Source organism: Rattus norvegicus, chromosome 5, assembly GCF_036323735.1.
Source record: "Rattus norvegicus strain BN/NHsdMcwi chromosome 5, GRCr8, whole genome shotgun sequence".
NCBI classification, from domain to species: Eukaryota; Metazoa; Chordata; class Mammalia; order Rodentia; family Muridae; genus Rattus; species Rattus norvegicus.
Genome location: NC_086023.1, coordinates 121,218,439 through 121,242,415, shown reverse-complemented (window position 1 = coordinate 121,242,415; position 23,977 = coordinate 121,218,439). Strand labels below are relative to the sequence as shown.

Below are 23,977 nucleotides of genomic sequence, written 5' to 3'. Positions count from 1 at the left end.
GTGCAGGAGAGAGAACATGCATGAAGGCAGACACAGAGAGATGGGGGGAAGTAGAGGGAGGGGGGAGGGAGAGGGAGAAGGAGAGGGTCAGGGGGCGAGAAGGAAGGGGAGAGAGCAGAGGGGGAGAGGGAGAGAGAGAGGGGGAAGGAGAGGGAGATGGGGAGAGAAGGGAGGGGAGAGAGGGGGAAGCAGGAGAGGGAGAGAGAGCTTGCACATGCCATGACCCTTGATCACGTGGAGGTAAGAGAACAACACTGTGGAACGTGTACTCAGCGTCCATCTTCCCATGGTTCCACAGATAGAACTCAGGAGGTCAGGCTTACACAGCAAGTGCCTTCATCTCATCTGCTGAGCTATGAGACGCGCCCCATTTTATTATATTTTTGAAACAAAGTCTTACTATATTCCCAGGCTAACCTCAAGTTTGCAATCCTTCTGTTTGAGCCACCTAAGTGCTGGAGCTAGGCTTGCACTGCCACACACAGATTTCAACTCCCCTCCCCTAGATTCAGCAGCCCTTCCATCTCAGCCTCCTGAGTGCTGCAACTACAAACCTGGCCCACTGTACATGAGTAACTGAATATTTCTTCCTCTTTTTTAAAGTCAGGCTGAATGAGGTTGGAAGGTCTTCTTAAATGGAAAAGGGCTTAACATTTCCTTGTGACACAATATTTACCAAAACCTTAGATCTCTGATCCCCACGCCATTCCAGCCAGGATCGGGCAAGCTCTCAGAAGTCTTCTCCTGCCTCACAGTTAGACTCAAGACCATGCCCTTATTCAGGAAGAAGAACAGACAGACCCAAGCCTTGGATCTTCCACTAACTGACGTCTCTGACCCCAAGCTTCACATAGACTCATAACAAAGGCCACTCTAAACAGCCGGTCATGGCGTGCTCTGTCTCAATAACTGGGTTTAGGGGATGCTTCCGGCAACTCCACTGGCCACTAAACCCCTCAGCCGTGCTACACAGTCCCTCTCTTGTTAGAAGCCACTTCTGAGTCGCACGCATGCTGAGATGAAGAAAAGAGAGATGGCTTCTCAGAAGTACCACACTTGGTCTTTCTCCACCCAGCTAAATCTGTTTGGTTTGCTCTGAGCACCAAAGTGGCAGTTAAGGAGGTAAAATGGAGAGAGAAAAATCACCCTGAGCAGTGGGGATGTGTGGCCAAGTATACTTGAATACTAACCACAGAAGGGGGCAGGCAGTGTGGCCATGAGGAAGGCAGAATTACCAGGAAGCCAACTATCTGTCTTTCATGAGGAAGGAGATTAACCCGTGGAGTGCCAAGCAGTTCATTTGTATTGTCATTTGCGCAAGTTGACTGGAAAACTCATTTGCCAAAGCAGTGACTTTAATGCAAGCATGTTCACATCAAGTGGACTGGGTTCAAATCCCAGAATACCAGCTACGTGTCACTGTGAAGCATTATTCAACCTTGCTCTGATTTGGCCTTTTTCTCATTCATAAAACAAGGTAGTGTAAGCCAGAAAGACAGCTCAATGGAAACAAGGACTAGCAGTGTGAGCCTGATGGCTGGCATTTGAGTCCCTAAACCAGCAGTTCTCAACACGTGGGTCACAAAGCCATTGGTGGTTAAATGACCTTTTCACAGGGGTCACATTTCAGATATCCCACATATCATATACTCACATTATGATTCATAACAGTAGCAAAATTACAGTTATGAAGTAGCAATGGAAATAATTGTTTTGGTTGGGGGTCACCACAATGCAAGGAACTATAGTAAAGGGTCACAGTATTCCAGAGGTTGTGAACCACAGCTCTAAACCCACAAAAAACAGATACCCTGGAATCTATCAGTAATCCAAGCTACAAGACCAGTGACAAGACAGTCTCCTAGAACCTCTAGGACAACTGGTCTGGAGAAACAACAAGAGAGAGCCTGACTCAACAAAGTAGGAGGATGAACCAATGCCTGAAAGTCCTCCCCTAACATCTAGACACACACACACACACACACACACACACACACACACACACACTCTTAATGTAGATGATAGATAGATACATAGATAGATAGATAATAGATAGATAGATAGATAGATAGATGATAGATAGATAGATAGATAGATAGATAGATAGATAGATAGATAGATAGATGCACTGTTTAGCTGGCACACAGTACTACATATATGTTACAACCCCAATGAGACAAGGAGCAGCAAGGCCAGGATACTTCATGTCATTCACAGCAGCCCTGGAAAGAAAGGGCTACTATATCCTATCATCCTCCTGTATTGTTGTGAGCTTGGGACACCAAGAAATGCCTAGTAACTTACTCATGCCACAAGTCAGCAAATGATGCACACTGGACAAAAGCCCTTTTCCATTCACAGGTCACTTTCCCAAATCTTAGCTTGTACTGGGCTTACTTCATGGCTGATTAAAGGACAGATTTAAGAATTCTGCCTCTACAGTTCCTCACTTGGTGACTCTAAAGTAGCGTGGAGAATTTTTACATCTAGGAACTGCTGATATGGATCTGGAAGCTGATTTGAAAACCCTCCCTCAGTTATGTACCTGTACACAGAACATGTGACAGGAGAAGAAACTGGGCCTGAGAACATTAGTCAGTAAACTCTGCCCCTCAGACAAAGGGGTGGCTACTTGTCAGGACCAACTATCTTGCATTTTATGTTTGTGTGTACATGCATGAGTGAGTGAGTGTGTGTGCATGTGTGTGCATGTGTGTGTGTGTGTGTGTGTGTGTGTGTGTGTTATGCAGGTGTGCTCAGGAGCGGGGGTGACAGATGTGATCTGTCATGCCCAGTTCTAACATGGGTGCTCAGGATCTAAAGTAAGGTCTCCTGTTTATTCAGTAAACACTTTCCTCAACGAGCCATCTGCTCAGCCCCCAAAATGCCTTTTATATTTGCAATCTTGTTTTAATTCCATTAACCACTACCTCCATTTAATGTGTTTAAAAGAGAAAAGGACACGCTGTTAGAAACAAGGAGCCAAGCTAGCGATTAACTGACATATGCTCTGCTCTCTTCTTGTCCTGGAAAACAGTATCTGCTGGTATAGACCAAGTTGGTTCCAGCTGTGTCTTCGTAGGAAAAAAGCACCAACAGGGATGAGGTGATCTCTTGAGAGAGGAACTCAGGGCTGATTAGCATAATTCCAAAGGCCAGAGAAGCCTTCTGGTTACAGAAATGCATCTTCCCTCTGGACAGTCCCTTTCCTACACTTAACAACTTTGAGGTGTGATTTTAAAAAAATCATTCTCTGGGAAGGACGGAGGCATTGCAAGGGTTAATTTCCACACAACTTGATCACATTCCCATTCATGGAGAAGCCTTGAATTTGATCCCAGAACTTGAAGAAAACAAAAATACTACATAATTAAATCTAAACTGAGTAACTGATTAGAACCCGGAATATTTAAAGAATCCCTATAAAGAGAGAAGAAGAAGATGAACCACCAAATAAAAGGGTAGGAAAGGACGGCGCCACGCTTCACACGGAGGCTCATCTGAGCAGCCAACGTTTGTGAAAAGATACTTAGATCTGCTATTTATCAAAGGAACCCAATTTTTTAAAAGACAAATGACCACAGTGGCTATGGTTGTCATGGCCATGCATGTGCATGGGGATCGTGCCTATACGCAGTATTTGGAAGGTCGAGTAGGAGAATCACAAGTTCAAGGCCAGCCTGAGATACATGAGACCCTGTCTCCAAAATCACAAAGCAATAAAAGGGCCTGAAGCATCATTTTTTACACATCAAGTAGGGAAGCATTAAAACATCGAACACTATCAGAATGGAGCATATTGTTGTATGAAATTGTAAAAGAATAAACTTACCTAACTTTAAACAAAAAGGCCTAGCAGAACACAGAAAGGAATCAAGAACCTTGATCATCACTGTCAGAAATAAATTAGCATGAAGCCTTAGAGGTCAAGGTGGTAAGAGCCTTTAAGACTAAACAATCTTGAAGTGTAAGATCTGTGCTAATATTCATAAAAATAATAACTATCCCTTTCTAGGCAAACATTAATCAGCACAGCTACAAGGCCTTAAGAATTAGCACACCCATTTTGCTGATGGTAAATGACTGAGTTTTAGAAAGATTAAGGGCCCCTGGCCAACATCACACTGTCTCGCTGTGTGCCACTCATTAGCAGCAGACTAAAATTGTAACCCGATGACCATCAGAGAATGTGGCTCGAGGTGTTCAAGTGATAGTGATGTCATTATGGGAAAAAAAAAATCAGATCACACTTTGCAGAACCAGATAAAACTGAGCTATGGATTTCTTTCACTGGGTGGTAGCTCATCTTATTCCTCCCCTCCAGGAATGTGTGGGAACCTGTCTATTCTGTGCTGGGAGATGTGGCAGAGGGGGCGGTCTATAGATAGTCAGGCCTGATAGGCATTGACCTGCTAGGAGGCCTCTGGCAAGTCATTTAGTATCTCTTGATTTATCGTCTCAAATATGAAGCAAAGGGAATAAGTATCAACTACCTTCTTCTCCCAGGCGTTTTTCCAAGATCTGACCAAAGCTGGGTGCCATGGTAGCACTCGCTCTCAGGAGGGAGAGATAACAGGGTCCTGTGAGTTCTGATCTAGAGAGTTCCAGGTCAGCCAAAGCCAGATAGTGAAACCATGTCTCAGAAAAGTAAATAAATAAAAAAAATTGAGCAAGATCTTGTTTGAATTAATCTATTAAGTATAATTAATAGTCATATCATAATAGTTTTGTCCCCGGTATGTTTAGGGAATGAGAAGAGAAATGAATAGTAGAGAAGTGTACAGGATTAATGAATAGCCTGAAAAACTGTGGATGAACCATAAGATTGGAACTGGGAACAGAAGCAGAGAGTGGTCTACATTCAGTACAGAACTATATTTATTTCCTGGTTTGCTTGGTTCTGTTTTTCTTGAGACGGCGTCTCACTATATAACCCCTGCTGTCCAAATGTAAACCAGATGTAAACCAGACTGCTCTCTAGCTCACCAAGATCCCCCTGCCTCTGCCTCCCAAGTGCTGGGATTAAAGGTACGGGTAGAGCTAGCTTTAAAATTACAATTGGTTTTAACACTATAAAACTACTATCCATTCCTTCCTACCCAGATCCAGATGATGTATGGGATTGTCTCTGAAGGACCTGCTGCTATCCCCGACCCAGCAACCTAGAGAAAAGAGCTGACCATCCCTAGCCCTGCTGGCTGTCAGCAGCAGATATTGGTCAATATAAGGAGGAAGTTTCGTGTTCATGTTAATTACAGTAGAAACACAAACTTAAGAAGCTAGCACAGTGGTGATGACAGGCTGAGGAGTCTCTTTACCACTCACAAAAGCTCCTGTCTGTAGCATTAAATAAATACTTGCAAGACTATTATTGATCTTTGTCAAATTTTATACTCCCAATTCTGTGTCAGTATGTTACAGTTATTAACTCTTTCTATTATTTATTTAATATTTAATAATTATCCTTAAGCAACAAGGTAGGGATAGCTATGTCACCATGGGGCTCTGAAATCTGCTTCAGGTCTGGATCTGTCGGCCATTTTAGAAATCAAGGCATGTCAGCCTCACATATTTAGATGACAGAAACAGACAAAAAGGAGACAGACACACACACACACACACACACACACACACACACACACCTCGATGTGTAGAAAAGGCAAAAAGATCTGGGGTAAGTGTGATCTGAGACAGCCAGCCACAAATGCCCTGCACGGGATGAATACCTAATGAAGAGGTTACAGGTGGCAGGAAAGACTTCCAGAGAGACAGTGTTTGGGTGGCAGTCCGCCAGGCTGCGAAATGAGGGCATGGCCTCTGCTGGCTAAGAAACCATGAGCCAGTAGATCATGTCGTTCCCTACTCAGAAGCCTTGCTTCTCACTGAGATAAAATGTCGACTCTTCCTCCCAGGTCTCAATCCTCTAGAAACTCTCACTTTCCTCTTGCTCAGCTCCTGGAAGCCATACTGTGCCAGCATTCCCAGCTTACCGGAGTAACTCAACCGGTCTGGGACTCCCCCAGTGGCAGTGCCTTAGGCCTTCTTGGCACATCTGCCTCTTCCTCTACCAGCCCAGTTCCCCAGGGATGGGTGGCATTTAGGAGTGTAATGTTGGCCTCCCTCTCTAGAAAATGGTCTCACGGGTCTGTCTTGTTCCCTTCGGGTCCTGGCAGAGAGAGGGGCTGGATAAAAAAATGAATGGAATGAATCCAGACCATGATGAGCAGCGGCAAGTAGAGGCCCCAGTAAAGACAGGATGCCTATAACCTGGAAAGCAGTTCCTTGAAGCGGCTTCAGAGTAACCTGGAAGCTCCGAGAGCCAACAGGTTGGAAAGGGGATTGGGCTGGGCGCAGATGGGGAGAAATAGAAGGGAGCCTGGGGGTGGGGGGGGTCATATCAACGCCCCAAAGGTACCGCACTGCAGGAGCTGGGTCAGGTGTGGGGTCGAGGAGGGGAGCCACCTGCATGATATTCTGTCGCGTGTCTCCCAGGATTTTCCCCAAGGCAGAGTCAAGCCGGCAGACAGGACTCTGGGGGAAGGGAGCACACCGAGACCCGCCCCTACCCTGTCTGAGTCTGGGCACCTCGGGCTTGGCTTCTGCGGGGGTGTCCCAGTACCCGCTGCTCCTCCCCAACCCCCAGTGCCAGTCCTGATGCCCACCGCGCTCGCACTCACTCCGCTCCGCCCGGAAAGCCGATCGCATTCTCCTCAGCCGCCGGCCCGCACGCCACCGCCGCAGCACGGACAGCAGCCTCGGGCTCTTAGTGCCTCCGGCCTCGGTCGCGCCCATCCGTGCGCCCGCCCCTTCCCGCCGCTGCCTGGGCCCAGGGTTGCCGCCGCCGCCGCGCGTCTGCTTGTGCCCGGCCGCCGGCGGGTGGACGCGGCCATGGAGGAGGAGCTTGCGGCGGGGCGAAACAGCCCGCGCGTGGCGGCGGGACCCGCGGGACCCCGGGCACGAACAGGTGTGCGCGGGCACGGACACGCGCCCTTTGCTGCAGAGAAATCCGTGCGCGGCCCACAGTAGCCGGCACCCCAGGGGAACCCCGGGAACCCGGGAAGAGCCTCGATCCTATCTCGCATGGCAGAGCATTAGATCGAAGCTCCCAGGGGTAAGTCGTCTGCCCAGAGATCTTAGCGCGCTGAAAGGACGGCTTCCTCCTCAGCGCTCACTCTGTCTCACTGAAGCAACATGTTAGAAATTAAACACGCGTCTCTTTGTATGCCCACCAAATTATAAAACTGCCATCTTTGCAATCATGAATATCAGATAAGGGCTTCACGGGGTGATCAAAATTAAAATCACCAGTGGTGGCAAATGAAAGCTACATGTCTCTGACTGCGGCTTGCTCAGCACTCCAGGCTTGTATGTCTTGTAGCCTGAACAACAAAAAGAGCACCTCATTCTGGGTTTATTTGGTGTTTCCAAAAATGAGAACAACACTCCTAAGAAGGGGTGATGTAGTTATTCTCCAGAGGTACCAATGTCCTAAAAAGCTGTGTTCAAGATCAGAGGAGGTGGGAGAGTCACAGCTACTAAACACAATTCTGCCCCTAGACTGCGCCCTAGGGTGGAGGCATTTCATGTTTTTGTGCTTTGTGGGGCTCTAAAGGATACTATTGGGTTGACCCATTAAATTCAGATGATAAAATAGATCATCGTTTATCATTTATAAACCTGTTGACAGTTACCTTAAAAAGCTCTTAGTTTTAGAAAATATACGTTGAAGTATTTCAGAATAAAGGACCATGACACAATAAATGTAAAAACTAAGATGGGGGAAAAAAATCACTTTACAGGACAGGAAGCCTACTACTGAAGCCCAGGTGTCAAAAACAGTGTTCAGAGTGGGAAAGTGCTCACTGTAAACATGTAAGGCCCCAGTGTGTTCTTGACACAGTAACAAAACAGTGTGGTATTTGCAAAGGGACAAAGGCACATAGATCAGTAAATGGAATCAGGTACACTCCCTGAAATACCCCCAACTGACTTAGGAAGGAGCTCAGTGTGTTTGGCTTGGTAGTACTCACCTACAATCCTAATGCTGGAGCGGCTGAGGCAGGAGGATGGCAAGTGCAAGACCAGCCTGGGCTGTGTAGGAAGACCTTGTCTCAAAACAGCAAGGGCAGTATTAAGAAGAAAAGAATAAATAAGTGTAATTTTAGAAAAATGCATATCTCTGCTCAGCAGGTGACAGCACTTGCCTCACAAGTTTGGCAACCTAAATCTGATCCCCAGAACCAGCACAAAGCTAGGTGCTGCCAGGACTCCAATCTGTAATCCAACACCCCAACTGTGGGATGAAAGGCAAAAACAAGATCAGCTTGATGTTCACAGCCCAGCTAGCCTACATACAAAGGGAGACAGAGACAAGAAAAGCCCTATCTCAACCAGGCAGAAAGGGAAACAATTCTCTTACACTATGGCACTTACAAACCAATAAGGAAAAAATGGGGGAGACAAGTTCTCTCTATGTTGTTAGGGTTATCCTATAGCTATGTAGACCAGACTGGCCTCAAACTCACAGAGATGCTCTCTCCCCTGTCTCCTCGGTGCAGGGATTAAAGAATACACATCTGAATTGCAGATAGTTCCATCCAGTATATCAAATAAGGACACGCCACTGGGCTCACGTTTCCATGGTTACATTTGGCTTACTCATCACCCTTGAGGAAGGCAGCCACCATCTAAGGGAGAGGCCTGATGAATCTGAGAAGTCACAAGGGTGAGGACCTAACCTCCCTGATTTCAAAGAGGCCTTTGGTGGTCTAGGTGATTAGCCCAGTATAAAAATACAGGACAGCTCTATTTGATTAATCAGCAATGCAGAATATGAGGGTATACATACAAAATGAAAGATGAGAGGGAGAGACTGGAAAGCAGCCGGATCTCTTTCTCTCCCTCCCTCCCTCCCTCCCTCCCTCTCTCCCCCTCCATTAAAGTGAGATTTGTTTCGTATCAACGTTCAGGTCCCATGGCCTCCAAACTGAAGACAACAAGTCATCTATTTAGCAGAGCTATTCAGGAATGGTGGTCACATGCAATCTACTAATGCCCTAAACAAGGTTTCGTCTGTTTCGCCTGGTCCCTATGACTTATTAACTCAGGGGAAAGAGGCCTGGGGTTAGAATACTTGGTATCTGATTTTTGCTATCCAAATTCTCCGTGAAATATGATTATGCTCCTTCCCCTCCTGAATCACAACTTAAACTGTCACCACTACAGCCATTGTCATTAAAGAAAGGAGTATAACCAGATGGCCTAGACAGTTCCTTCCTAGGTAACCCACCACACCACTGTACATTTGCCGAATCTTACCAACCAGGACTGAAATACTACCCTAGCCCCAGTGAGCCTGGCAAGACTCCCTTTGGCTTCTGTTGTCTGCATCTCCACAGGGTCTCCACTGGAGGGACCTGATTGCTCACCACTTAAGATGTTGTGGGTCAAACAAGGAGTCTATAGCTTCACCCTTGGCAGGAAGAGGAGGAAGAATTACAATTCAAGCTCCTAGACTAGCCCTGCCTCAAACGGAGGGAGGAAGCAGACAGCAGACAAGCATTTATTGGTCTGGAAAAGATCAGAAGGACTTTTCTTCCAGACATTATGTGACTTCATGACACTCTTTCAGCTCAGAGCTGGAACAAGGTCAGAGGCTTCTGGTTCCCACAGTTACAGTGAGCCACAGATAGGTGGGGGTAGGGGAGAAGGGGGTAGAATAGTCTTCAACAAACCCTGGAAGCCCATGAGAAGAGGACTCAGCCTAAGAGAAAACATCCAAGTGCCCCGAGGTACTCTCAGGGGCTTAGGGACAAGAATGTCTTTCATACCTCAAAACTGGACACTGAAAATACAGTAAGACAAACTTAAAAAAGAAAAAAAAGAAAAATGTGGGCTGGTGAGATGGTTTCTTAGGGAAAGGCTTTTGCCTGTGGCAAAGCATGATGACCTGAGTTGTAGCTGAGTTTGGCTACTTTGTAGGGTTTTTTTTTTTCTCCCTCCTTTCTCCACCCCTTTCTTTCACCCTTTCCAACCCCCTAACTCTAGATAAGAGAGAAAAAAAGGATAGAGGGGAGAGGAAAGAGATGTCTGAATAAAGTCAGGGATGAGTAAAGAAAGGGTTGTCATTAATTAGACGACTTCCTGATGTGTAGGAGCGGTGAGTAACTTGGGACGTTTGACCTTCAAAGTCAGGGTATCTAATTTCTTCTTCCTGTTGTTGTTTTTTCTTTGCCCACTTAACAATCGACAACCAACAACTCACCTCCCCCTCCCCCCTCTCGAGGCCGTAGCATTTAGATACTCTGAAAAGTCCCCAGAATTCCAAATGTCACACAATCAAACTATCTGCAGCTGGCAAAAATCATGTTCCTGCCAGAGCATAGTCAGCTGCTGTGGACAGTCTGAAACTACCCTATATCCCATACCTGGAATTAAAACAAAAACATATTCTTAATATATTTCTGTGTCTTTAAAAGAAACCCAAATTCCAAAATTCTCACTACACTGAATTCTATCAGAACTCACATAATAGAGAGAACTGACTCCTTCATGGTCCTCTGGCCTGCACCGCCACACACACACCACACACCACATATACACACACATACACATGTGATACACATCACACACACACATACACACACACACACACACCACATACGCATCACACGTACCACAAATTAACAAATAAATGTAGTTGAAGAATCCAAATATGAAATATGCAAACCAAGTAAACCCACTTAATTATACATGTAGCTTACCAGGAAGGGGAAAACTAAGCAAGCAAGCAAACAAAAGCACCCCAATTTCATTGGCATCGTTGTGTATCAGAACTAAAAAATGCTATCAGAACTACAAAATACTCAAGTGTCAGTTCTTAAAATCAATGAGCTTTAAGGAATGTATATGTACATGCATGAACGTATCTATGTATGTATGTGTGTAATGATGTGCCTATGAAGGGATTGTGTGTGTGTGTGTGTGTGTGTGTGTGTGTGTGTGTGTTTAGCAGGCAGGTATCAAGGTATAGGATGTCTGGAGGATTATCTCCCTCCAGAACAAGCAGAGCTGTGAGAACCCCACTTTGTCTCTTGAGAACAGCACGATCCTAGTCATCCTTGCCTACTACTCAACCTGTTTTCTATAAAGTAAGTGGTGAGCAGTTCTTGCAGTAACTTATTGCAGTCAGTGTACTGGATCAAACCGGCTCAGATTTATAATGGTAGCCTGCTAGAATGCCGTGCCCCTTAGAGAAACAGTGGCAAGCTTTATGCTCTCTTTTTTCCAATGAATAAAATAAATGTTCTCTCTCTCTCTCTCTCTCTCTCTCTCTCTCTCTCTCTCTCTCTTTCTCTCTCTCTCTCTCTCTCTCTCTCTCTCTCTCTCTCTGTGTGTGTGTGTGTGTGTGTGTGTGTGTGTGTGTGTGTGTGTGTGTGTTTTAGAGCTATGGGGAAAGACCTGAATCTGGGACAAAGATCACATCCTTCAAGCTCTATGCTGTAAAACTTCCTTTTTTCTAATATGTCTAAACATCCCCATGTCTAAACCCACCCCCTTCTAGAAGATTCTATGAAATGAGCTATATTGTAAGTCACCACCAGTGTAAGTCACTGGGATCAACAGTGTCACTCCACACCTTCTAAACCAATGACCATGATGACAGCAGGTCTACTACCACCATGGGGGACAAGCTAAGTCTAATAGGCCAGGGCTGGTTGATCCAAGGGAGGGCTCCCCTTTTATGAAAAGAAATGGAGGAGTGGTTGGGGATGGGGAGAGGAGAGAAGGGGGAGGACTGGAAGGAGAGGAGGGAGGGTAAACTGTAATTGGGTTGTAAAAGAAATCAATTAATTTTTAAAAAGAGCACTTGTTGCTCTTCCTGAAGACATAGGTTGGATTCCCAGCACCCATATGGAAACTCATTACTATCTGTAACTCCCACCCCAAGAAACCTGATGTGGTCTTTTAACCTCCACAGGAAACAGAAAAGAATGTACAAACAGGACAGAGGAAGAACACCAAAACCACCACCCACTGCCAGCACGCCAGTCCTATTCTTGTTTACTAAATAAACACTATATCCAGGATTTCAAAAATGGAAACAAAGTTAATATCCTTCCTTCAACTCTCCTTTTAATCTCCCGTGGGAAAAAGAACAACCAAATAATATGTTGCAGACAGATGGTGAAAAAGCAAAAGTGTCACAGGTTAATGGCTGAGTATGGAAAAGGTTTCTCTCCTGGGCTGATGAGTTGGGATGGCCCATCTAAAGAGAAGCCTGGCACAGCTTATGTTGTTGCAATGTGCTCTTGGTTAACTATCTTGTTCTTCTCACAAGCAGCATTCCATGAAGCTAATAGCCGACATCGCTGCAGTTGTCCCTGCTGAAATGCAGCACCAGAGAATACCCTTAATTCCGAGCACTCACAGGGAGTACAGGAACCTCAAGGATTTCTTAAAGCAGGTTGGGGGAGGGTTGTAATTCAGCAGGACGGGACTGGCTAAGCATGTGTGACACACAGGATTTAATCCCAGCACCAAAACCAAAAGGTTTCTTAAAGTAGGAATAGTAAACCTAAAATTCCTTCTTCAACCACAGGACAAAAACAAAACAAACAAAAACTAGAAATTAATAGCAAAATTTAAAGAAAAACCAAACCCATAAAACCCTTTCACATGGAAATTTTCTGGCTAGAATGCTCATTATTTCAGATGCTATCACCTGTACTTTGAAATGGTTGATGGTTATTCCTGAATTACCAAGTAAATAGTAATTTTAATTTTACTTCTAAATTACCAAATAAATAGTAGTTTACCAAAAAAATAGTATTCACTCCAACCAAAGATATTACCTTCATTTGTTAAAAACTCAAAATAATTCCTCCATATTAAAAAAAAAAAGCTTACGAATGCCATAAGAAATTTAAATTACGGTTTATAAAATAAAGGCAAAAACATCCTACTAGAGGACTGTAAGGAATCAGGCTTCTACTGCCCCAATTCACCCACAGACAGACAGACAGACACACACACACACAGAGAGGGGGGGGGGCTTTCTATGCCCTATACCCATTTCCCACAAACAGAAGGTGAGTTCTGCTCTAGTGTTTTGTCTCGAAGGGACCACAGGCAATGAAAGACCAGCCATCACCATATCAACAAAAAATAACATGAGCAGGCTTAGTGACAAACATTTCAATGTTGAGATAACAGAAACAAGTATCTATTAAGTATTTCCATAATTATAAAAAAGCCATAAAACCTCAACATTGGGAGCATATTGTATACTTTAAAATGAAACCCATTTTCCTGCTTTGACTATTTTATCTCAAAGACAGTTTTAAAGCTCTTTTACTTTAGAAGCGTGGAAATTAAACCTCATAGACACAGTGACACACTTCCATAATCTCAGCTAGTGAGAGGGATAGTGGGAGGATGGCAAGCTCCAGAGTACCCTGGGTAATGTAGGAAAATATTAGAGAAAAAACATTTCAAAAAAAAGGAAGAACACAAGCAACTCCCCCAAATCCTACAGTGTGGATATGAGCACACCTGCTGGGAAAAGAGATGGCTGGGAGGAACCTCAAAGGAGCCACCCCTGTGTTTCCTGTGCCCAGCTTCTCCTGAGTCCAGCATACAGTATGACAATTGCTTGATTCTCCTCGAAGAGCTGGCCTTCTCCCACTGCCTCATCACTGATCCCACAGATACCAAGTGTTCTAAGAAAAAAATTCAGATCACTGTTCACTTCTCTCTGGTCCCTTTATTTAACCTCTGTCTTACTCATGATACCACACTCTACATTCCTATAACTGTGCAAGCAAACTTGTTAATTTGTACTTGTTAATTTTTCATGAACTTGAAAATAGATAAAATGCTTAAATCCTCATAATTTGAGCCTTAATTTTCATATTCACTAAAACATTTTAAGATTATTCAGACCTGGCTGTTAAGATGACTCAGTGGTTAGTAGCACTGGCAGCTCTTCTAGATGTCCCAGGTTCAAATCCCAGCCCAACATGGTTCACAACCATCTATATCACTCTAGTTCCTAGGGATCTGATGCCTCTTCTGGCCTCCAAGGGCACTAGACATGTGCATGGTGCACAGACTTACATAGAGGCAAAATACCCATATGCAAAAAACAGAACGACTATTATTGTTGTTGCTGTTATTATCACTGTCGTCATCGTCGTCGTTGTCGTTGTCGTCGTCGTCGTCGTCGTCGTCGTCGTCATCATCATCATCATCATCATCATCATCATCATCACCCAGCCATGGATATGGAAAACTCGCTGCTCTTCCAGGGGACCTAAGTCCAGTTCCCACATCCAGATCAGGCAGCTCACACCTGCCTGTAACTCTAGCTCCAGGCGATTCAATGGGCTCTTCTGGCCTCTGAGGGCACCTGCATCCATGTACACAGACCAATACATAGACACATACACATTAAAAAATAAAATAAATTAATCTTTGCAATATTATTCAGGCCAAGCATGGTGATGACACATGCCTTTAATCCCAATACTTGGCAGAGGCAGAGGCAGGAAGATCTCTGAATTTAAGGCCAGCCCAGTATACAGAGTGAGTTCCAGGTTAGACAGGGCTATACACAGAAACTCTGTGTCAAACAAACAAAAATAACCAAACAAAATTACTGTAAATCTATGTGCTTACTGAAGAGAAGTGCTGGACTGGTTACACTGACCAAAGGAAAATCAAGCCCAGGTATTACATTATTCAGACATCTTAAATATAGCACCGTGTCATTATTTCCATAGTTAGTGGCTGTCTAGTAAACAAGCAAGATCTCTAATATAGCAGAGAGGACAATGGCTGAGTCAGAGCACCCCTTCCTGTGGATTCCAGCTGCTAGCAAACTTGCAGCTTCCATAAATAAACTTAACATGGCCATGAAAATTGCCAACATAGAGTTGGTAAGATCATTATTTTGAGCTGCACACGTCAATAGTATTTCTGCGAGCCTCATTACTTTCTGGGTATTATCCAGAAGGAGCATACTGGCAAAAACTAATGCACCATATATCACCACTAAGGGCAGAGTGGCACAAGCCACAGTGTGGAAGGAGAAACGGAGACCCAGCTCTCAGTGAGGATAAGAGGTGGACCCAGGCCACTCCCATCCAATGGATCCGAAGCATATCCATTTTCAGGCACATTCCACTGATCTCACTCATGGCTTCCCACACTGCTAGCTGTGGGAGCTACCCCAGAACCTTACACCACCACTGCACCATTACACCAAGATGTAGCAACAAAGAAGAGTCCGTGGGTCTCAGCTCCACTTTAACAAAAAAAAAAAAAAAAAAAAAAAGATCATACCAGGATTCCAGCTCCTAGATGGAGTTTCATAGTATCTAAATGTTTCAAAGGTTTGGACCAATGGCTAGCAAGATCTCTAAGGTGTAAAGGCACTTGCTGTATCCCTAGAACCCACAATAGAAGGAGAAAATTGACTCCTGAAAGTTGTCCTCCAACCTCCACATATGCACTATGGCATGTGAACATGCACACACGCGCGCGCACACACACACCACACACACACACACACACACACACACACACAAATAGTAAATAAAATGTTTTTTAATAGCTTTTTAGTCGAAAAATTAAAGCAAGCTGTGGTTTGCCCTGAAGTTATCTGTATTTTGATGCTAATTCCACTACCCCTAGGACAGCTGCCTAGTCACATACTCAGGAATCAGGTGACTTGATCAGAACCTTTCCCCCATTGAATCTGTACAGTACAGGTGAGGGGCAAGTACAGGATAGAAGGAGGCCTGTCATTGGAGGAGAAGGAAGGATGGGCGGGAGAGAAGTTTGAAGGAAGAGAAGAGAGGAGAAGGAGAGAGGGGAGAAGCCATGGCAGGTGATGTTAAGATTCTGCTCTGTGTATTTACAGGTTGTTATCAATGTTCTTAAGGGATGGATGATACCGGGCTTTGTATGTTTAAGTGGGCAATTATATCTTACTAATTGGGTCAAAGATTATTGTGTTGTGTGTTCTTTTATGTGAGGGTTTGAGTGTAGGAAAGTGTGCGTCTGGGATGTGTTTCCGCCAAGATATCTAGCAGATATCTTGGGGCACCGCGGTGCGGACCTAGCAGGGTAAAAGACAACCATACTTTTTTATTTTTATACTTTTACAACAACAGCAAGCAAATGTGTAGGAAAGTTGAGTTATTGACTCTAGGTGAATAGCCCCAGGTGTGTTCTTTTAAAATTTGTGGGAGAAAAAATTGTAAACATTAATTTGTGGAAATAATATTTTAGGTTAAACAGGGTATCAACTGACGAAGGTGGTAGTGGTGCCTTTAAACTAGAGACAGAAGCCAGATGATTTCTCTAAGGGGTTCTAGACTTTTAGGTCAGCCATGACTAATAGTGAGACTGTTAGAAACAATAATAATAATTTTCTCTTTTTTATGATACTGGGTACTGACTACTGGCTTAGTGAACATGGTAGACAAATATTCTCCTCCTGACCTATATACTTACCACCACTGTACTGGCTAGTTTTGTGTGTCACCTTGATACAAGTTGGAGTTATCAAAGAGAAAGGAGGAAATGTGTCCATGAAATCCAGCTATAAGGCATTTTCTCAACTATTGGAGGTGGTGCTGTCTCTGGGCTGGTAGTCCTGGGTTCTATAAGAAAGCAAGCTGAGCAAGCCAGGGGAAGCAATCGAGTAAGCAGCATCCCTCCATGGCCTCTGCATCAGCTTCTGCCTCCAAGTTCCTGCCCTGTATGAGTTCCTGTCCTGACTCCTTTGGTGATGAACAGCAATGTGGAAGTGTAAGCTGAATAAAAACCCTTTTCTCCCCAACTTGCTTCTTGGTTATGATATTTTGTACAGGAATAGAAACCCTGACTAAAACAACCACCCTTTTTAAAATTATATTTGAGAGAGGGTAAGGCTGTGTTACCAGGCTGGCCTTTCACTCACTATGCAGCCCAGACAGGCTTTGTACTTTCAGTCCTGCCGCATCAAACTCTGGAATAGCTGGGATTATAGCTGTACACAACCACATTCACATTAACTCTCAATCTCTTAGAAATTTACTTTACAGTTTCTATATCTAAACAAATAAAGTGCATGGATTTGGTTTTTTTAAAAATATCTACCCTGTATCAAAAAACACAATACAACACTTGAGAGGCAGAGGCAGGCGAATCCCTGAGTTCGAGGTAAGGAAGAGAAGGAGAAGGAGAAGGAGAAGGAGAAGGAGAAGGAGAAGGAAAAGGAGAGGAAGAAGAGGAAGAGGAAGAAGAGGAAGAGGAAAGAAGACGACAAAGATAAGGACACAGACAAAGAAGGGGGCTGGAGAGATGGCTTAGTGGAGAGATGGCTCTTCTAGACATCCTGAGTTCAATTCCCACCAACCACATGGTGGCTCACAACCATCTATAATGGGGCCTGATGCCCTCTTCTGGTGTGTCTGAAGAGAGCAAGAGTGTATTCAACATAAAACAAATCTTTTAAAAAGAAGGAAAAGAAAAGTAGGAAGAAAGTTACACAATGCAAAGATGCTTTACTCTAAAATAGTAAACAACATGCTCAAATTCCACCCTAGCTTGGTCTTTTCTTTTTAAAAAAAATGGTTATTTTATTTATTTACATTTCAAATGTTATCCTCCTTCTAGGTTTCCCCTAGCAAATCCCCATCCCATTCTGCTCCCCCCATGCTTCTATGAGGGAGCACCCCCACCCACCCACCCACTCCCACCTCACTGCCCTAGCATTCCCCTACACTGGGTCATCAAGCCTCCACAGGACTAAGGGCCTCCACTCCCATTGATGCCAGACAAGGCCATCCTCTGCTACATATCTAGCTGGAGCCATGGGTCCCTCCATGTATATTCTTTGGTTGGTGGTTTAGTCCCTGGGAGCTCTGTGGGGTGGGTCTGGTTGGTTGATATTGTTCTTCCTATGGGATTGCAAACCCCTTCTGCTCCTTCAGTCCTTCCCCTAATTCCTCCATTGGGGTCCCTGTGCTCAGTCCTATGGTTGGCTGTGAACATCTATATCTGTATTTGTCAGGATCTGGCAGAGCCTCTCAGGAGACAGCTATAATAGGCTCCTGTTAGCGAGCATTTCTTGGTATCTGCAATAGTGTCTGGGTTTGGTATCTGCAGATGGGATGGATCCCTAGGTGGGGCAGTCTCTGGATGGCCTTTCCTTCAGTCTCTGCTCCACTCTTTGTCCTGCATTTCCTTTGGACAGGAACAATTCTGGGTTAATATTTTTGAGATGGTTGGGTGGCCCCATCCCTCAACCGGGAGCCATGCTTAACCTCTGGATATGTTCTCCACAGGTTCTCTCTCCCCTTTCAGCTAATGTCATCTCCGTTGAGTCCTGGGAGCCTCTTGCTTTCCTGGCATCTGGGATTTTCTGATGACTACCCCCAGTTCTTCATCCCCCACTGCTACACACCTCCAATCAATTCCCTGACCCTCTGAACTTCTCCTGTCCCTCCCCCATCTCCTCCCACACCTGATCCTGCCCTCCTTTTTGAACCCCCTTCCTCCCAGGCCCCTCGGTCCCCCTACCTCCCATTCTTACTTTGTTGCCCTACTAAGAAGGACCGAAGCACCCACACTTTGGTCTTCCTTCCTTCTTCGTATGGCCTGTGAGTTGGTATCGTGGGTACTCCAAGATTTTTGCTTGGTCTTTTTCTTTTCTTTGTCTATGTAAGTCAGCAAACAAGACTTCATTTTCCAGTTCGTGGACTTGTAAAATTTTTATTTTCCTTCAAGATAGAGCATATTTATGGTGCAGTTCCTAAATAAACAGAAGTATTTATAACTGCAAAAATATGCTGAACCTATAAATTTGATGCTGGATAGACTTTTGTGCCGTTAGATGGGTACTTCCCTTGCATCCTCACTCTGCATGGTGGGAGTTGTGTAGCAGTCAGTGTGGATCCTGGGAGTTCCATAGCGGCCAGAGTTTGGGAGCTCAATTCCACTTCCATATGAAAATGGCAAACGTAGTTTCTTACTCTTTGCATCCCTCTCAGACACTCCACCCATTTCAGAATTGCTTTAGCTGTGGCTGCTGTATACCTGCCTTAGTCAGTAAGACACCATGCTGGCAGCAACTCTCGTAAAAGAAAGCATTTAATTTAATAAACTGGATTACAGTTCCAGAGACTAAGACCATTACTGTCATGGTAAGGAAGCATGGCGAAACACAGACAGATGTGGTGCTGAGGGAGTAACTGTGAGTTCTACATTTACATCCACCGCAAGAAGAGAAAAACTCTGAGCGTGGACTGGACTTTTGGCAACCACAAAGCTCACCCCCAGGAACACACTTCCTCCAATAAAGTCACACCTCTTCATCTTTTCAAATAGCGCTACTCTCTGTGAGCCTATGGTGGCCATTTTTATTCATATGGTCACAATACCTAATAATGTCAGATTTTAGTTTGCAAGGCAGCCTGGAGAGAGCTGAAGTACTGTGTCAGCTGCTCTTATACTGCTGCAGAGGGGCACCATACCAAGGGAACGCATTAAAGGAGGCATTTAATTAAGGAGCTTGTTTACAGTTTCAGAGGGTCAGCCCATGACCATCATGCTGGGACTCATGCTGGCAGGCAAACAAGCATGACACTGGAGCAAGTAGCCAAGACCTAACATCTGATCTGCAAGATGGAGGCCACCAGAGAGCAGGACTAGGCCTGGATTCAAGTATGTGCATCCACGAGGGCCATTATTATCAAATCACCGTGCGTGCTTGGTCTTAATTCCACTGCATCGCTACTGTACTGTTTTGTTTTACATTTATTTATGGAATGTACTACATTTATGCTTTCTTCTCTTTGTGCCTTTTCAATTCAATATTTAGATGTTTTGGGAGGCAGGGCAGGCAGTGGTGTCACACACCTTTAATTCCAGTCTGGAAGGAGAGACAGATCTCTGAATTCAAGGAAAGCCTGGTCTACAGAACTGCCACAGGTACACAGAGAAGCCCTGTCTTGAAAAAAAAACTACATATAATTATTTATATAGTCATATATCTATATATACTATGTAGTTTATACTCTTTACAATTCCTCTTGATTTTTTTCTCATTTCAACTTTAAAAAAACTTAATCAGTATAAAATATCTAGGGGATTATATATTTTCAGAATAACTCAGTGACGTCTGTCTTAAAAAAGGGAACAGTGAGGTGGCTCAATGGGTCAAGGCATGTTGGTCCTTCACCAACACTGATGAACTGAGTTCCCTCCTGGGGTCTTACAAAGTGGAGAGAGCCCACTTCCTCAAATTGACCTCTGACCTCCACAAACTTCTGAAATCCGTAAACGCACACATACACACGATAAATATAATAACAAACTTTAAGATAAACAAAACCACTCTTAAAATAAGAACAAGAAAAAGTAGATTCAACAGCAAGTCTCTAAAACTTAAAATTTGGACAGAAGGAAAACAAGTTTATACAACTTCTCATATACATATTTGTCCTCATCTCTGCTGAGCCTTGCTTGATTCATGCTTTTTTTACATGGTCATTCTCTCGACCTTCTGATCTTTGATCTTTTTCCATTCAGGACCTGTCCTTCCAGGCCTAATTGTTTTTCAATATGGAGAACTTCAATGTGTTGTCCATACTGTTTAGGTTATTTTGTTTGTTTGTTTTTGTTTTGTTTTGTTTCTACTTCTGATGTTTGATCTCAATATCTAACTTGATAAGAGCTAGACTCACTTCAAGACTTGGGGATTTCCTTGATTATGTTACTAGAGTGGGAAGACTAGGCCATTGTGGGTGGTATCATTCCCTAGGCTGAAGTCTTAGCCCCTATACAAAGGAGTAAATGAACTGAACATGAACATCCATCTCTCTCTGCTTCCTGACTGTAGATGCAATGTTACTAGCTATTGCAAGCTCCCATTGCCTTGACTACCCCTCCATGGTAGATGGTACCTCCACAACTGTAACTCGAAATAAACCCTTTCTCTCTTAAGTTGCCTTTGTCATGAAATCTAATAGCACAGCAACAGAAAGTAACTAATATAATATTTGTCTTTGATCTCTATCGGTCTCCCCCCTCAACACACACACTACTATTTGAGCTAGCATGGACAGGGTGTTTAGAGTACCTTCTCTTTTCACCCTCAGAATTTTCATTTCTGTATGAATTCTTATTTTCTTGATCGCTTTTCCCCCTATATTACTACTTTGACTTTTTTCTCTGAGCTATGTGAATCTCTCTTCTCCATTTTCCTGTGTTCTCTCTCAGCTTCATGACCTTCCTCTTCTCCTGTATTCCTCTCTATGTTGTACTCCTTGCTTCTATCAAGCTCTCTTTCATGACCACCCTCTCCTGCTTCTGTGCCTACTCTGCTGTGGCCCCTTGCTCTACTGTTTCATATTTGCTTTCTACAGATATCCTCTGCTTTGACTGGGCTCATGCACACTACATTTGGATTCTGTCCATCTTTTCTCCACTTCTGCCCCATTCCTGGTTTTTTCCCTTTCAAATAAGACTTTTCTTTAACATTTTTGCAACCCCTTTCTTTATTTTTGGACCTCATCTTCACTGTTAGATTTCTCTTTTGATTTTCCCCCTGTGGAGGCTTGAATAGGTTTGGCCCCCATAGACTCGTGTGTTTGAATGCTTGGCCCATGGGGAGTAGCACTATTAGGCAGTGTGACCTTATTGAAGGAGGTGTGGTCTTGTTGGAGAAAGTGTGTCACTGCGGAGGTGGGGCTTTGACGTCATAGATATGCTCAAGCTAAACCCAAGGTAGAATCCATTCTCCTCCTGGCTGCCTTTATATCAAGATGTAGAACCCTCAGCTCCTCCAGCACCACGTCTGCCTGGATGCTGCCGTGCTTCTCACCATGATGAGAATGAGCTAAACCTCTGAACCTGTAAGCCAGGCCCAATTAAATGTTGTCATTTATAAGAGTTGCCATGGTCATTGTGTTTCTTCACAGCAATGAAAACCATGACACCCCCTTTCCTCACTTTTGTTTGTTTTTTTAAATTTATTTATCATCTTTTTCTAAGTTTCTTCTGATGTCTTCATCTTTGCAGTCAGATATGGTTTTAACCTTCTTTTCCTTTTCTCTTTTCTATCTGGACTTTCAGATGTGTCTATGATCAGTCTTTTCTTCTCCTTTTTAAAAACTTTATTTCATTTAAAATTTTTATTTCATTCAGCTCTCTCTCTTTTCTTTTCTTTTTTTTTTTTTTTTTGGTTCTTTTTTTTCGGAGCTGGGGACCGAACCCAGGGCCTTACGCTTCCTAGGCAAGCGCTCTACCACTGAGCTAAATCCCCAGCCCCCATTCAGCTCTCTCTTATCCCCTTCCATTCATCCTTTGCCACTTGACACCCTCACATCCTATGCTTTCTGAGACTCTGGCCTCTAAGGCTGAAGACTCTCACTATGTCTGGAATAGGCCTTTGATCTGCAGCCAGGGGTTCAGTAATGTTCTCTTCCTTTACTGTTCCTGTGAGACCCAGCGACTAAGAGTCATCTCTATAAGAAGTGGCTGGGCATCAGGTGGACTGCACCCTCTGTCTTCCATCCTCTTCAGCCATTTTTCCTTTTCTTGGCTTTAAGAAGACTTTTTCCTCACTAGGAATCTGTTTTCGGGTATAGAAGGGGTCTCTTCCAGATGGACAACAGACAGAAGGTATGGGGTTGTGTTTCAAGATCTTCAGCCTGAACTTCACTAGATGTTGTTCCTTAACTTTTCTTTTTTGTAGTTCAGGAATTTTGTTCCTGTCCCTCTTTTTCTTTTCCTCTTTTAATTTCTCTTTGAAGCATTTTAGAATCAGAACACTGAGTCACTCGAGCCATCAGAATGACAGTGATGATAAAGATTGTGACTGTTTATGTCCTCTCTTTTCTTAACTTTAGATTTGGAGAGTAGCTCCCTCCCCACTTAGTGAGTCACTCTTTGGCAAGTGCTTTGTTGGCTGCATCTATTTTCTGCTTTTATAACTCTCACATGGCCTCTTGACCCGAGCTCACCTGCCCAAAGCCAATGCCATCCTCAACACACTGTGGAACCAGGGTCCATGTTATGAAGTTCTGTGAGCTATTTTATCCATCCCTTTATTGGCTAAAATTCTGTATTTAGAAGCAAAATTCTCCTCTTAAAAATTCCTTCCACATTCTCCTTCCCTTCCAGGTCCTTCACTGAAGTTACCTCTGAACCCTGATCCCTTGCGACTCTATACAAAGACAACAAAAATCCTCACATGTTTGGGGGCACAAAATTGGAAAAGTGACTCAAAGATGACTCTGCTGGTAGGTTGTTAATGACAATCACAAAGGATATATTGAGAATGCTAGGCTTTCATCCCCATAATCCCATCTTTAAAATGAGAAGGGAAAGAAACCTCCACCATGGTGACTGACCTAAGCCTTTTGCTTCCACACTGATAGATTTGTCTTTTCCAGCCAGTCCCACTAACTGCCTCCCTTCCCCTATAAAACCATCCTGGCATGAAGAAAGCTGATTCTCTTGTTTTATTTTTTACTGAGGCTTTAAACAAAAGCCTTCAATCTCACCTACATAGCAACTGTGGTGGTTTGACTATGCTTTGTCCTGTAAGTGGCACTGTTAGGAGGTATGGCCTTGTTAGAGGAAGTGTCACTATGGGTATGGGCTTTAAGACCCTTGTCTAAGCTGCCTTCAGAAGAAGATGTAGAACTCTCATCTCCTCCAGCCCCATCCCTGCCCAGATGCTATCATGCTCCCATCTTGATGATAATGGACTGAACCTCCGAACCTGTTAGCCAGCCTCAATTAAATGTTGTTCTTGTAAGAATTGCCTTGGTCATGGTGTCTGCTCACAGCAGTAAAACCCTAACTAAGACAGCAACTGAGTCACTTAGTGTGCTCTCCTGTTTTGCTTCTTTCTCATTTTCTTCTTTTGTACACCACTTCAACTGCTCCATGACTACTTTTGTTTTAGTCTCTTCAA

At 44.0% G+C, this 23,977-nt stretch overlaps 1 protein-coding gene across 2 annotated transcripts in view; it reads right to left on the bottom strand.

Moving 5' to 3' along the window:
* Nucleotides 1-9,884, bottom strand: part of Dnajc6 (DnaJ heat shock protein family (Hsp40) member C6) — a 166,244-nt gene extending 156,360 nt beyond the window's left edge. The window contains exon 1 of one of the 2 annotated variants that reach the window (XM_006238447.5): nucleotides 6,678-9,884. In XM_006238447.5, coding sequence (XP_006238509.3) covers nucleotides 6,678-6,792 — 115 coding nt within the window. In that variant the 5' untranslated portion in view covers nucleotides 6,793-9,884. The remainder of the gene's footprint in view (nucleotides 1-6,677) is intronic. The other variant, XM_039109918.2, reaches the window with a different exon arrangement.
* Between the last annotated feature and the right edge of the window lie 14,093 nt (nucleotides 9,885-23,977).